This window comes from Nicotiana sylvestris, chromosome 1, assembly GCF_000393655.2.
Source record: "Nicotiana sylvestris chromosome 1, ASM39365v2, whole genome shotgun sequence".
NCBI lineage: Eukaryota > Viridiplantae > Streptophyta > Magnoliopsida > Solanales > Solanaceae > Nicotiana > Nicotiana sylvestris.
In genome coordinates, this window is record NC_091057.1 from 174,830,050 (window position 1) to 174,846,225 (window position 16,176).

The 16,176-nt window shown below is 33.6% G+C and overlaps 1 protein-coding gene across 1 annotated transcript; it reads left to right on the top strand.

Annotated features, from left to right (window-relative positions):
* The first annotated feature begins 8,299 nt into the window (after positions 1–8,299).
* Positions 8,300–14,367, top strand: LOC104227033 (uncharacterized). The gene is made up of 9 exons (XM_009779163.2): positions 8,300–8,515; positions 8,886–8,966; positions 9,738–9,858; positions 9,961–10,055; positions 10,584–10,655; positions 12,212–12,472; positions 12,584–12,692; positions 13,509–13,695; positions 13,934–14,367. The coding sequence occupies exons 1-9, from the start codon at positions 8,492–8,494 to the stop codon at positions 14,013–14,015; spliced, it is 1,032 nt and encodes a 343-aa protein (XP_009777465.1). The 5' UTR covers positions 8,300–8,491; the 3' UTR covers positions 14,016–14,367.
* Positions 14,368–16,176: the final 1,809 nt, after the last annotated feature.

Sequence of the window (16,176 nt, forward strand, 5' to 3'; positions counted from 1 at the left end):
TATTTTAAGAAGATGATCGACAAAATACCACATTAATAATTTAAGCTAGCGTTTGTCCATAGATTCCCAAATTTATTTTGAAAATTTTGATTTGGGTGAAATTTGGTTTGAAGATGAAAATGCGTTTGGACATACGTTTTCAAAACATAATTCCCAAATTTATTTTGGAAAAACATGTATATTATTAGCGTCTGTAAATATTTTGGCCCAAAACCAGCTATTGAGCAAGTTTTGGGATTTAGGATTTTTCCAAAATATAGGCAAAATTTATGGTCAAACATGTGTTTGCCAAATAAACCTAAATTTATTTTGGCAAAATCTATGGCCAAACGGGTCCTAAGTAGGCGTTTGGCCATAAATTTCAAATATTTTTCCCTTTATTTGAAATTTATGAAGTTGAAGTTAGAAGATGGAGGAGTTACAGTAGTATTTGGTTATACTCTTCGCAAAGGAGAGAAAAGAGTACTTTATGAAATTTATGAAGATGTAGTTGGAAAATAGGTATAGAGCATTTTTCCAAATTTGGAATCTAACCCCAAGTCGGATTTGAAAATTTTATATGATTTTGAAGTAAAGTATAAGTTATTCCCGAAAGAATTGCCTGTTTGACCAAGCTTCTCCAAGTTAAAAAGTACTTTTTTCAACAAAAAAAAATCAAAGTTGAAGTGTTTGGCCAAGCTTTTAGAAGAAAAAAAATGCTTTTGAGGAAAAGCAGAAGCAATATTGGAGAAGCAGAAAAAATAGCGTCTTTCCATAAGCACATTTTTGAGAAAAATACACTTAGAAGCACTTTTTAAAAGTTTGACCAAACACAAATTGTTGCTTAGAAGTGTTTTTCAAATATTAGTCAAACACAAATGTTTTTCACCAAAAGTACTTTTGAAAAAGGCATTTTTGAAAAAAAGAAAATACTTCTCAAAATAAACTGATTTTTCCAGCTTGGACAAACGGGCTATAAGTGAATAAATTCATGGCCAAACAACTCCTAAGTTAGTCATTTCATGAGCTATTGAAGTGTTTTATGGAATTCTGGAGGTCGGAGCCATCTCTCTCAACTAAAGGTAGCAATTGCCAAAAATATTAAAAGGATAAAAATATAAAGACATGTAATTGATGCATTCTCAGCGTATATTTTCGAACTTTTACGGCAAGTATGCCTTTTTCTTGATTCAGCAGTGGTGGATCTAGAATTTTGAATTTCTGGGTACTTAATTGTTTTTGACGAAAAGTTATTGCACATTATATAAGTACACAGCTATTTTAATACGACAGTGAAAAAAGTTAATAAGAAAACTCAAATTTAATATTATGGACATCATGAATCTGTGTTGCATTGAGAATGCAATTGGATGAAAGAAAAAAAGTTTAGTGGATCTTTCTTTAAGAAGATTTTTTTTCTTTGCTATAGAGAGTTAGGTAAAACAAAAATAAAAATAAAAAGTTAAAACTAAAGGTCAGCATGCAAAAGCGAAATTAAAAAAAAAGTAGTAGTGGGTTAAGAAAGTGTGCTTGAAAAATAAAAATAAAAAGATCTAATTTATTGAGGGAAATATTTTTATTTTAAAAAAAAAAAAACAGGAAGAAAGTAGCCTAGAATATAAGAAAAAAGAAACAGTTTGCCTGGTTAAAAGTACACCAGACTAGGATTGAGTTTCGAACTCCCGCACTTTAACATAATTAAGCTTTCAGCATCCATTCTTAACCAAAGCACCCACTAAGGTTTTTGTTTATTGTGTGCTTTCTGACATTTTATATCCACTTCGTTAAGTTTTCTATGGAACTATACCTACTCCAATTTAAGGTTAATGGGTGCTTAAACATCCAAAATTCATATATAGGTCTGCTCCTATGATTCAGAATATGGAAAAAGTTATGGAATAATTGGATTGATACATTGTTTCTATTTGCTTTTAAATTAATATGAAAAACGTACTTCACAACTATGACTATGAATCTACTAGGTTGGAAAAAAAAGGATTAAGCCACTAACATTCAATTTCATGCCATGTAATTCTAATAATAATGTATTAACTAGTGAATTGTATCATTAAGCATTGTAGCAAGTTAAGATGAATTTCGTTTGACAATAAATACTTTATGCTTTTAAAATTATTTTTTTTACCGTTTCCTTGTAACATGTCTAATTTTTTATCAAAAGATTGTGATGAACTTGATAAGGTTTATTTATGTGAATGTTTGAAACAACTAAAAGATAAATGGATTGTCTTGTCATTTTGTTTTAAAACTTACTTAATGAAAGAAACAAGTAAAAATTGCATGTGACGCCTTATTTGGTCGTTCCTTTTTAACTTGTAGCCGCTTTGTTTTTCTGTTTGTACTCGCACCTGTTTTTTTGTTAAAAGCCTTTTAAAAAGACTATTTTGCCCTTCTTTATTAAAAGACTATTTTCTCTCCAAGTATACGTTAGTCCTCTACTGCCTCTGTCTCTCTCTCCCGTCATTCGCATTTTTCGATTTGTTCTTCTCTAAAATCAGACGGTTTTCGTCGTTGTTTTTGATTTTTCAATTGTTTGTTCCCCAATAACATTACGTATAATCACAATTACATTGCATTAACTTTCTGGGTTTTATTTTAGTATAATTTTTACGATTTAATTTCTGGTTTTGGTTTTGATAGTTATGTGTTTATGATAAAATAGTTTCCTAGGGTTTAGTTTTATTAGTGCATTAGTTTTACTTTTACGATTGTGTTTTTATGTTTTTTGAACGTGTGTTTGTGTTTTTGATGAAAATTCTAAATTCTTCAGTGTTTGGAGACGTCGAAATTTTTAAAAATTTTGAGAGTTAAATAGATGATACAATTAAAGTGTGAAGTTTATAATACTTCAATGATACCTTGGTTTTAGGAGCTGAAGTTTTGTTTAGTGTTTTGTATTTTTTGTTATATTTTTTATGAACTTCAGCATTATTTTGGAATTGAATTTATGCTTTGTTTTTTGTAAAAACTACAACATATTTTTTATGAATGTTTTGTTTTGTGACTGGTGAACTTCAGCTCTAGGAGCTGAAGTTTTTATTTTGTAACTAGTGAACTTCATAGTTTTTGTTTTGTAATTGATGAATTTCAGCTCTAGGAGCTGAAATTTTTGTTTTGTAACTGGTGAACTTCAGCTCTAGGAACTGAAGTTTTTGTAACTAGTGAACTTCAGCCTTCTTAGAGCTGAAGTTTTACCTTATTTTTTTGATAATGTTCTAATGTTATTTTTTGTATCTTTTACTTTTTTTTAATAGATGGCACCTAAAGCAGCTAAAGCATCTAAAGATCCGAAAACACCTAAACCACCTATAATACCCCCAGGTCCTTTAGTCCCTGTTGTTCCACCTACAAAACCAGGGGATAGATATTATTAGTTTGGAGATTGGTTTAACTGTCGTGGTTACTGGAAGGGGAACCACAATTTGAAGAGTTTAATTGCAAGTTTCTTGACTCCTGCACAGCGGGATAAGCTTAATAATGGTACATTTATATATATTATGGCTATGGAGAATTTCAAATGCAGCATGAAGTTGGTTCATTATTTGTGTCTTTCTCGAATGTTCACCAATGATCGAGACTCCATTAGTTTCAAGATTTTTGGCCATGATGTTTCCTTCACCCTTGAAGACTTTCACATTATGTGCGATTTGCGGATCACAACACATAATATTGAAAAAATAATTAATCGAGAGAGCACTATTCTGAAGTGCTATTTTGGGAAGTCTAAGGGTGTGACCTTGAAGGATATTCGAGATTTTATGACTCGGAATGCAATTCCAAAGAATGTTGTGAATTTCAGACACGTATGCGAGAGTGATGACAATGTTGTGAAGCTTATGGAAATTCTTGTTGTGGAGTCTATTTTGTTTGAAAAAACGACTGAATCATTTGTGCTGGAGGAGTATGCAACTATAATTGAAGATGATACAGCTTGTGTTGAATATCCTTGGGGTAATATGTGTTATGAGAAGCAGAATTTACTTACTGAAAGATGCATTGGACAAGCAGAACAAATTTCATTCAACTGAGTATAAAGTTGGTGGATTTCCATTTCCGTTATGTGCTTGGTTCTACGAGCGCTTCCCAGATCTTCGAGAGAAGTATTTAAGAGAGGATGAGTACCTTGATACCCCTCAGGTTCGATATCTGCCACTATCAGGAGTTGCGTCGTGCACTGTGCTCACAGAGTAGTGCTCTGCTAAGACAAGCCACCTAAGCACTGGATTATTACCCCTTTCATGTACCAGCACATGGGACGACCCCTCTACGAACCTAACTTGTTTCTTGACCGTTTATGTCTTTCTTCCTTCTTTTATAACCTTGTGCATTAATTGTGAGCTATTCATCTTCAAATTGTAGTACGTACATAAATATTGAATTAAAAAGAAAGTATTTAAATAAAGAGTTAAATATCACATTTTTCATTTGAAAATATTTCGTTCAAAAGCACTGAATATCTGAAATAAAGGGAATTCAAAAATAGCCTAACTTTTTAGTTAGGGGTAGGTAACTATGAAAAAGAACAATATGAGAGCATGTTTGGATATTAGAAATTTTTTCTTTTATTTCCGATTTTTTGTACTTTTTTCCGAGATCAGCGTTTGGTCATAAAATTTTCAATTATATAAATTTATTGGAGGAACGGGTAGTTGTTGCAGCATTATATATTCTGGAGCAGCTGTAATGTTAGAAGGTTGTTACTCATTGTCTACTTCCATTATTGGTTGTCCTAGTTCATGTTGATAATCAGCAAAAGGTTCTGAATCTATTGCATATGCAAGAGATTGTTTGAATGTTGTATTTCTTCGATGACGAAATGTCAATTCTTGTAGGCTGAAACAGTTGTAAGCAAATGTATACAGGTACTAAGTTCTTCATCTGAAGTTACAAGCATTCCTTTGCTTGTATTTAGTTTGATATCAAACCATACTTTTAGTGAATATCTGCTTGAATCAATATTTGTAACTTCACTAATTTTCTTCAGAAAAGTATTGAATGATATTTGCTTATTAAGCAGAACAAGTTTTGTATCATGATCAAGTATTTGAAATCATGAGTCCACCTCCCATTGAAAGTAATAACAACGCAAATCAAACTCATCCTGCAGAGGCATGTTTAGTGACAAGTATTAGGAAAGTGAACAGAAGAATTTAATTATGAAACTCATAAAAAATGTAAGCACATTGAAGCTGAAGTTAAGCAAATGTACTAGAATATTTTCAGCTTGTTTGTAGTGAAGTTTTCGAAAAAAACTCATGAAGAAGGCGATTAATGCTGGACAAGACTAGAGCATAAACTAAATTTAACTTCAGCATGCAGGAGAAAATTACATAGTGCAGGAGGAAAACTTTTAGATTGTTTGTCCTGACGTTTTTACAAATGAACTAAATCACTTCAGCATCTTCTGCTGAAGTTTTTAAAAAAAAAAGATGTACGACAAAAACTTCAGCTTATTAAGTGCTGAATTTTTTAGAAATAAACTAAATAACTTCAGCATATTTGGCTGAAGTTTTTTAAAAAAACTGTCTGACAAAATTAATGAATCCAGGGACAAAAACTTTAGCTTATTAAATTCTAAAGTTTTAGAAATGAACAAAATAACTTCAGCACATTGGGCTGAAGTTTTAGCAAATAAATTAAATAAACTTCAGCATGTTTCAACATTAATTGCATAGTATACATGAGTAAACGTAACAAAAACAATTGAAGTAGTAATTATATTGTATTAGGGGTATGTGTTAGTGTAATAATTACATTCCTATCACATTTATGCACGCTTTTTATTAGATGTTTAAAATTCTTCTTTGCCTTTTTATATACTATGCAAAAGTTTTTTTCGCCTATATAAGTACGCTATGCCTTCTGAGTTTATTCACTCAAACACATACATTTTAGCAGATAAAATACAAAAAGAATAAAATGGATGATGTCATCAGGCAAATAGTTAACGAAATTAAGCAAAACATCATAGAGGTGTTTGAGTTGAAGCTGGATGAGGTGATAGAGAAGTACGACACAAAGCTGGAAGAAATCAATAACAAGCTTGATACGCTTGTAATGCTGGCCAAATTTGATAATCTTGATGATGAAAACGCTCGTCCATCGTCCAGTAACGACAACGATGACGATATGGATGATTATTTTTTTTATTTTTTTGGATGATCCTTTTAGTTAAAGGTTTATTATGTTATTTCCTTTATATGTAATTTTAATTTATCGTTTTATTTTTTAATGAAAAATTCTGCTTTTGTTTTAAGTTTTTATGCGTTTTTTTTAATATTAATTCTCTTTAAACTCGAAAAATAACAAAGCAAATGAGTTAAATAACATCAGTACGAATTAACAAAAACTCATTCGAAAATTACATATTGCAGGACAAAATATTAAGTATGTTTTAGTAAATGAACTAAAAAACTTCAGCATACTAAAAATGTTTTATATATTCCGAAAAACTTAAGCATTTTTTGGTATGAAGTTTTTTCAAAAAGTCATAATAAAATACATAGTGCAGGAGAAAAACTTCAACTCGTTTTGCTGAAGTTTTTAAGAATGAATTAAAAAACTTCAGCATATGTAATTTTAATTTATGTTTATTTTATTTAATGAAAAATGATGTTTTTGTTTTATTGTTTTTGTGCGTTTTTTTAATATTAATCCCTTTTAAACTTAGATACAGAGGAAATTAACTAAATAACTTCAGTAGGCATTAATAAAAACTCATTAAAAAATTACATATTGCAGGACAAAATATTAAGCATGTTTTAGCAAATGAACTAAAAAACTTCAGCATACTAAAAACTATATGACAATTTTTTTTACATATTTCGGAAAACTTAAGCATTTTTTAGTATGAAGTTTTTCCAAAAAATCATAATTAAATTCATAGTGCAGGAGGAATACTTCAGCTCATTTTGCTGAAGTTTTCAAGAAATGAACTAAAAAACTTCAGCATTTTCCTGAAGTTTTTAAAGATGAACTAAGAACTTTAGCATCCCATGCTGAAGTTTTGTGCAATATGTAATTTTAATTTATGTTTTATTTTTATCCAATGCAGAAGGAAAACTTCAGCTCGTTTTGCTGAAGTTTTTAAAAATGAACTAAATGCTGAAGTTTTTGTGCAATATGTAATTTTAATTTATGTTTTATTTTTTACCCAATGGAGGAGGAAATTTTCAGCTCGTTTTGCTGAAGTTTTTAAAGATGAACTAAAAAACTTCATCATCCTATGCTGAAGTTTTTGTGCAATATTAAATTTTAATTTATGTTTTATTTTTACCCAGTGCAGCTATGTTTCAGCTCGTTTTCCTGAAGTTTTTACATATAAACTAAATAACTCCAACTTAATTACACTACAAGACAAATACTTTAGCATATGTAAAAACTCAGCTTGTTTAGCAAATAAACCAAAAACTTCCGCATATTATGCAGTGAAAAGTTTCAGCATATTTGAATTTGTCGAATTAGAATGTTAGAATTCAACGTGAAACAAATTTAGAATGCAAATTTAGCATATTAGTGAAGAGTTCATGTTTCATCCGTCAAACAACTTCAATAAATCAATCCGAAACTTATATTCAAGTGTGAAACATATATCTTGAAATCAATCAGTTTCAATAACTATTTTGAATTCTGAAGATGAATTTGAATACTTACAATGTATTTTGTAATTTTGAATTTGGAATTTGAATCTCGTTCAAATCTGGTTTGCGAGAGGCGATCTGAGGAGAGACGGAGTGATGGAGGAGAAACGTAAATTAATTTATGCGTGATGCATTTTTTATGTTTTGAAAGGGGTATAATGGTCATATTATTACAGATTTTTTGTTAGTTGGCTACGAAATCAACAGTTTTTAAAAATAGGATACATATAAAGGTGACATAAATATAGGGTATGACTGCAAATCGCCCGAGAAACAATCATCAAAGTAGTCACACTATATTAAAATTATGACATTTTATTAATTGAGCAATTAACTATGCTGGACTAATATAAAATATATATTTTAAAAAGTGGACATATATTTTGTGTAATCAATGGAAACAATCTATGTATTAGACTAATGAGTCTGAATATTAGTTTTCAATTTTAAACTTACCAAAAATCTTATTTTGAAAGTGGCCAACTTCTAAATACAAAGCCTCAAAAGTTGTCTATTAGTGTAAATCAGCCCAAACTTTGGGTTGAAAAAAGCCCGTCAAGGGTACCATAAGAAAGCCCAACATCGAGCCCACACTGCACAGATCCAGTAACCAGCTCCAGCGTCATCAGACCAATCACAACTCCCAAACATCTAACGGATCTGTGAACCTTTCTAAACTAAACATAAATCTGAAGTTATTTCCGCTACACACGCTTGAGCCTGAGTCTCTGAATTTTGCTTTTGATTTGTGAATTGTGAATTCGATTTCTCCAAATTGTAAACCCTAATAATTCATTCTTTATCAAATCCGCGATCTTCAACTCATCTATATCACTGCTACTTTAGCCACTGCAATGGTGGTTTGCAAATGTCGAAAGGTATTAACTCTCTCTCTCTCTCTCTCTCTCTCTCTCTCTCTCTCGCGATAGACGAGTTGCTCGTTAAGATGATCAAACAATTTGTAACTGTGCGGAAAATATTAGCACTCGATGAAATTCAGACAAAAGTGCGTTCTAAAAAAATTGATTCGGATCGGATGCTTATAGTTGTTATTTACATTGCACATTGTTCATTTTACTGAATTTCAGCTAGTATTTTTGTTAATTTATATATGGATTGGTTAGATTTATCAAGGAGGGCGGTAAAAACGTGTAATTTACTGATAGTTGCATGCTTCATGGCCATTGAGGACTTTGAGTCGTGATGTTTTTGTATGATTAATTGATTTGTCAATGTGTTGGCTTGCAGGCTACTAAGCTGTACTGTTTTGTGCACAAAGTCCCTGTTTGTGGAGAATGCATATGCTTTCCCGAGCATCGTATATGCGTGGTATTGTATTTTCCTATTTTTACTATCGTCTTTGACCATATTAAGTTGCTTTAGTATTGGAAGCCAATTGCTTACAGTTACTTGTGCCAAGCTTACATCTGTATTTCCATTTGTATACGTGTGAATTGTATTTATTGGTGATCTGATAGTAGGATGAGTGATAGAACCTTTGTTCAGATGATTACACTGATATCTGTATACATCAGAGGATCAGACAACCATATCTTTCAATTTTCGATCCTAAAAAGGAAGTTGTCTGGAACTCTGGAATCATTAAATGCGAGATCCTTTTTATTTGATAGCATATGTTTGGTTAATCTTCAATGACCAGTTATATCATGAAATAAGCTGTTTGAGAAATTAGTTTGAAGGGGTCAGAAGGATCTAATACAATCAATCTTCTCATTAAGTTTTAACGATTTTGATCAAAGTCAGTACTATTTGCTGATTGAGTAGTCATTCTGACTTTATGATGTAATTGGCGATGTTGATCTTTTCGCTTAATCCACTAACAAAGTTCATGAGATCAAGATATACACATCGCTGTTCACTTTTTTGTAGTAGTCAGGTATTGTGCACTAATGTTTATGAGACCTGATGACTTTTATGTTCTTACTTTCTTCTTGGAATCTAGATTATGCTATCTACCTTCCTGCATTGTTTCAATTCAATTTTTATTTTCTATAACATTCTTGTTGGGCTGTTGGAGGTCTGCTTGCTTTCTTCTGTCTTCCATCATTTTGTATTTCCTTTAAGAAATCCCAATTTCAGATCCGCACCTATTCAGAGTGGGTCATAGATGGAGAGTATGATTGGCCTCCAAAATGCTGCAGTTGTCACTCTGTGCTTGAAGAGGAAACTGATGCTGGGACTACTCGGTTGGGTTGCTTGCGTATGTAATCTTGCTAATCCGTTGCGATATATAAAATGTCTTCCCTTAATAAGTTGATAACTTTTCTTACAGTATAAGTTACTCCTGTGGTTGCTTTTGCAGATGTAATACATACAAATTGCTTGGTTTCACATATAAAATCGTTTCCTCCACACACTGCTCCAGCTGGCTATGTGTGTCCTTCATGTTCAACTTCGGTACAGTCTGCTATCCACAATTATCATTCAATTTATTTTATGTTGATCTTGTGCATTAGAAATTGATTGTCAAGAAAGTTCTCCAGAAGAAATGGCTGGATCGAGGGCCCGCAGGGCTTTGGTCTAGTGGTAAGAGCGCAACTTGTGATGTGTGGGTTAGGCGCACGTCATGGGTTTGAATCCTCCCGTAGAAAAAAACCTGGTATTTAAGTGGAGAAGGGTAGAGGGGCAGGCCCATTATCTACCAAGTTTGAACCTTGTGCCTTTGGTCCTCAGGGATTTCTTGGTTATAAAAAAAAAAGATGATTACTTAAAAATTTGTTAAAAAACAACCATTTTGACATCATTAGAAATGTCCACTTTGGATATATTGGCATCAATGCTTAGTGGTGTTTTGAACTTTTGATTTGCTCTGATGCATTATCTTTTTTTCTTAGTCACGTGCTCTGGTGTATTATCTTAAGCTTAATTTAGCTATATTAGTTTCTCAATCACGATTCATGTCCAGGAGGTGCTTTGTTAATGCAGATATGGCCTCCTAAAAGTGTTAAAGATTCAGGATCACGCTTTCATACAAAGTTGAAAGAAGCTATTATGCAGGTAGTGTGTTGTCAGTTGCAAGCAAGTGCCTTTATCCACTTTGGGTCATTTATTTATTGGATAGTTTGCTTTATCATGACTATGGAGGTGCTTCTCTTTGTTGCTTGATTTGAGAATATTATAAGATGTTAATTGGATCATCATGTAAATGAAGAATAGGATCTTGGCCCATGCATACTTCAATCTCCTCTTTAACTATGCCAAACTTCGTAAATGATTCTAGTAATGAATGTTTATGATTTTGTGTCTGTGCTTCTTTGAGGTGAAGAAAATCACATGGAAGTAGCTTATGCCTTGTTGTGGACTATATAGATGCATCAAACAACCTGGTAATGGATTTGATCCGGACCATCATAATGCTGCTTAAACAACCTCCTTTTGATCTAGTTGGCTCCTTAAGGATCTTTCTCAACTTCTAATTGTCTCCTTGTTGAAGTGCACATTTGCAAGGTTGTGACAGCTAAGGTGATTTTTTACCGAGATGATGGCTGTTAAGCAATCAAAGCGTGATTTTATTTCTCCTTCACCAATTGAAATTCGGAGGATGTTTCCTTGTTACTGTGTTTACTTTCTGGTCTAGGGGGTTTGTTTTAACAGTTGCATATAACGATAGTTAGTTGTCTTGATAACATTTGGCACAGAGTAGTATCAGGTATCAAATAGGTTTTATTTTCTGAAGCATGTTAACCTCTTAATAAGGGTTGACAAATAATAGAGTGATAAATGCATGGTGGCTTTTGATTAGACAGGCACTGTCCTGCTGATGAAATGCACTTCATATATTATTTAAGTGGTTAAGGAAAACTGTCTTATGAAGAAGTCACATTTAAGTTGAAGTATAAACTGTGCTTGTCTCTTTAATTTTATCCATCCATACCCTCTCGTTATTAACTTAATTTTCAGCTCTCTTTTGTTTTTCTTTTAAAATAATATATCTCTTTTTTGAACAATTTCTTAAGCGCACCCAGTGTGTTTTGACATTTGTGTGACTTGAAATTTTTACCATGCAAAATATTTTACTTCGGAGAACTACTTTAGGTCATTTTTCAATATTTGGTTGGCATAGAGGTAGGTTGTATGGTACGTGGATGGTAAGTGGTGAGTATTAAAGGGTTTCAACAACAATGTTTGTGTGTTGGTTGAAGTAAGTGACATGGATTTAGACCTTATATTTGATTAGCCCATAAATATTACAAGTCATTTTCTCACGTCATTGTTAGATTAAAACATCTTTAACAATTTACCTCAACCGAACATTGGAAAATTGAACTTTCTAGCTTATCTTGGTTTTCCTGGAATATACTCTCCACATTTCACCATATGTAGTACTAACTTCTTCATGTATGAAAATTCAAATTATATTCTGTTATATCTCTGTACCATCATATTCATTTGCTTTCATGTGAACTTTCTATCTTCTGCAAACCAGATTGTGATTGTAGTAAGGATCACACTTGAATTTATTGTCCATTAGCTGATTGTAACTTGTTAGATGAATTAACCAGTTGTGAATCCAGTGGCAGTCAAGGCCATACTGACCTTTTGCTGCTTTGCAGACTGGCCTGGAGAAGAATTTGTTTGGAAACCATCCAGTGACTCTGCCAGGAACAGAGCCTCGAGGTCCTCCACCGGCTTTTGCTTCTGATCCATTGAAGCATGTTTCAGCTGCTGGAAATTCTGAAGGATTAGCTGCAATTGCCGCAGGTTCTTCCAAACCCGCAAGCATGGACATTGTGGAGATAGATGGTCCCACTTCAGCACCTTCATCTATGTCTAATCACGAGTCCAATTTCATGAAAAGCACAAGTCCTTCTGGTGTAAGCAATTTTATTTCATGTTGCAAGCTGCGTATTACATACATCAGATTTTGATTTTGTGTGTTGTTTTGGGTTTTTCTTGCATCTTGTTCACAATGACACTCCTCGCAGCCTGGAGCCACCACACGAAAGACCGCAGTGCAAGTAGAAAGGCAAAACTCTGAAATTTCGTACTTTGCTGATGATGAAGATGGAAACCGGAAAAAGTACACGAAGAGAGGTGAGCTCTCTTCCTTTTCATAATGTGTATATTTTTCCTACGTGAGCTCCCATGGGTCAAATGAAAGAAAAAAATTCCATTGCTATTTGCAACTAATACTTTTTCCTATGCCCTTATTGTTGCTTGTATTTTTCTTGGATAGCACTTGGTATTTCCGAAATCATATCTAATGGTCTCAATTTGAAACTATTGGGACTTTTCTGAAAAGTGGGAAGTACAATTAACTACCTATTTGTTCTCTCTATTTCTTGGAGCTTTTCTTGTCGATGGAGGGAATGCAATTAGATTTCCCTCCGTTTGAAACCATTAATTATATTCATGCAAGTCGTGTTGTGATTTTGAGAGTTGTCGAACTAATTCTTTGAAAGAGAAATGAGGTGTACCTCCAAATGCACAAGTCCGTCTGTGCCACAATGTGATTGAATGTGTTAAAAGGGATCAGTTGAACCTAAAATCACTCAGAGTAAAGTTGTTTGAGAAGACCTATAATCTGTCAGAGTCCATATGATCTTAGCAAAGAACATTATCAATATAAATGATATCAACTAGTTGGGTTTTAAGTTTAGTCGTTGTGGTGCGATTACATTAAGTCTGGTACTTGTTGGGAGTCCTTTAATTTAGATAAAGAGTTGTATGTTAGTGTAAGGGTAAGCATGAGCGAATTGTCAGCTTTAAAGATAACATCACCTGTCTTGAAAGATAAATTACCGAGTATATAAATGAGACGAACCCGAATAGAGCGGATTAGATATATATGATTCATGTAGCCGACCCAACTGGTGTAGTAGTTGTCAAACTAATGTCTTTTATCAACAGGTTCATTTCGTCATAAGTTTCTGAGATCATTGCTCCCATTTTGGTCGAGTTCCTTACCAACACTACCAGTAACTGCACCACCACGAAAAGATGCATCAAATACTGATGAAGTCACTGAAGGTCGTCAGCGCCATCATAAGTCTTCAAGAATGGATCCAAGAAAACTCCTCCTCATTATAGCAATCATGTAATGCTAACTCTGATTCTTGGTTTCCCCATTTTATTGCTCCCTTTCTTGATCAAATTTATTCTGTTGAATTCTGCTTCTTTACTGTACATAGCTGACACCCTAAGCTTACCTATAGATTCAGGTCAAAGCTAGTTGTCAGATGAAAACGTAAAGGTTGTTTATGTTCATTATTATCATTATCGTTAGTTTAGTTTTTGGTAGACATGAAACTTCTCTACTTTCTTCTTACGTTCAGGGCTTGCATGGCAACCATGGCTATCCTGTACTATAGAATTGCTCAGAGTGGTCTAGATGAGGAGCTGCCTGATAATGAATAGTGGTAAGTTTATGGCCATAAAGTCATTGGTTGCCTGAGTTATGGCTATACATCAGTTATCAACAGGACCGACAGAGTTGCTTATTCTTCTGCTGCTTGTACGCGCTCAGTCTTTGTTGTCATCATGTCACTGTTTTGGGTGGAACACAGAATTCTTGGTTGCCTGTGATTTATAGAGAACTTGTCTTGTGACAACGATTAATGCCTTCCCAGCTCTCCTGTACCTCATTGATAACCTTCTCTCTCTCCTCACATTTCTTTTTCTTGTTTGTTTTGTTAGTTACTTCTGTTTGAAATTTAAATGGAGTAACATAGTGAAATGAAATAATATCACCTCTTCTCATTGTTATCAATTAGATTGTGTTAATGACTTTGAAATTGATGAAATCATGTGAAGAATATGTAGAATCTGATTTAACAAGGATATGCAAGCCTGAGATCGTTACTATCATTTCTATCAGAAACGATAGACACTTCTCTATCATGATACTGACGGAAATATGTCAAGAAATGTTTTTGATATTTTGGAAAAAGTATGTAGAGATGTTTTTAGTCTTTTCTGCAGACCTGGGCTCTCACATTAATAGGAACATTCTCGTCCCAGGAGAAAACTTCTTTAGCAAAGCTTCATGCATGTTATTTGAAGGTTAAGGAATTTTTTTCTATTACTTGCATCAATAATAAACTTCCTCTTCTAGGGTGTACTTGAGCTTCAAGATTACACTCCTGATAACTGTATAATGCTCTTTTCTTGTTCAACTTTCAAAGTTTCAATCATGTCAATAATGCCTGTTTGTAACCACCAGTCAACCGAATATGACATTGAATACACAGCCAGCTTTCATATGTGCAGTTATATTTTGCTCCAGGGCTGACATGAGCCCTCTCACTGCCACTCCCCCTCCGGAGGAAAAAACAAACTGTTGAACGGGGTGGGACTGGGGGTGCCGGGATGGGGTGAGCTCTTGCAACTTAAGGGGAAGAGAGAGAAATGCGAATACAGAGAATGTCAGTAACGTGCCATACAATACAAATATGCATTATTTAGTACTTTAGTTCACTAGTTCATTCTGTAGAAGCAGGGAACTGAGAACTAAACTTTATCTGTTACAGGAAATGGATTTAATTGTTCGTTTCGTTAGTCTGGATTTTTTTTTTTCTACCCCTTGAGCTATAGCTGATGCTGATACTTCATTTTCTCTACCCCTTGAGCTAGGCTATTAGGTCCCATCTTGGGGTAAGGCAGTCATTTCAATTTTCACAAGGCATCTTACCCAAGAGTTCCAGTCCAGAGCAAAAAAACTACCAATATTAACCTTACTTATAAAATGCTATCAAATTTGGTCATAAAACCCCTTTCTATTACAAAGGCCAACGCGTCCTTCTCTGCTTCTTTGCTTCTTTTCCACTTCCCAACCATTTACTATTTAGACTTCCAAAACTAGTTGACAGGCATGAGACCTCATTGTTTTTTGAAATGGTTTTGTTAGGGGGCATATAGATTAAATTCTCTAATTTAGATATACAACAATCCTCGCGGAGAATTCAGTTTTTGGTAAAAATAGCACGGTATATTCAGTTTTCGGACCGGTCATTCAAAAATAGCCAGCGTTTATGAAATCAATGAAAAATAGCCACTATTTTGCTGCAATAGAGACTGGTCCAGCATAATATATTGGAGTTCGGTGCACTTGTGTATGAACTCCAGCATATTATGCTGGACCGGTATACTTTGCTGACTCCAGTACTAGTGTACTTATGCTGGAACTCCATCATATTATGTTGGAGTTCCAGCATACTTATCCTGGAACTCCAGTATAATATGCTGGAGTTCAAACATACTTATGCTGGAACTCCAGTATAATATACTAGCGTATTTTCCGGATTTTGAACAGTGTTTTCTCTCAGATTTATCTTTACATGAAAAGTGGCTAAATTTCAATTACTTTTGAAATTGGGCTATTTTTGAACGATCAGTTGTAAATCTGGCTATTTTTTAATTTCTCCCCAGTTATTGTTGACCTTTTGTTTTAGAGCATTTGGTTCTCATCTTATATATTATTTGGGCCTTAGAATCGTTCTACTATTTGGGCCTTAGAGGATTCTTGGGTTATTATCACTTTTAGCCCGCGCCAGAAACTATTTAAATTTGGTAGCTGAAA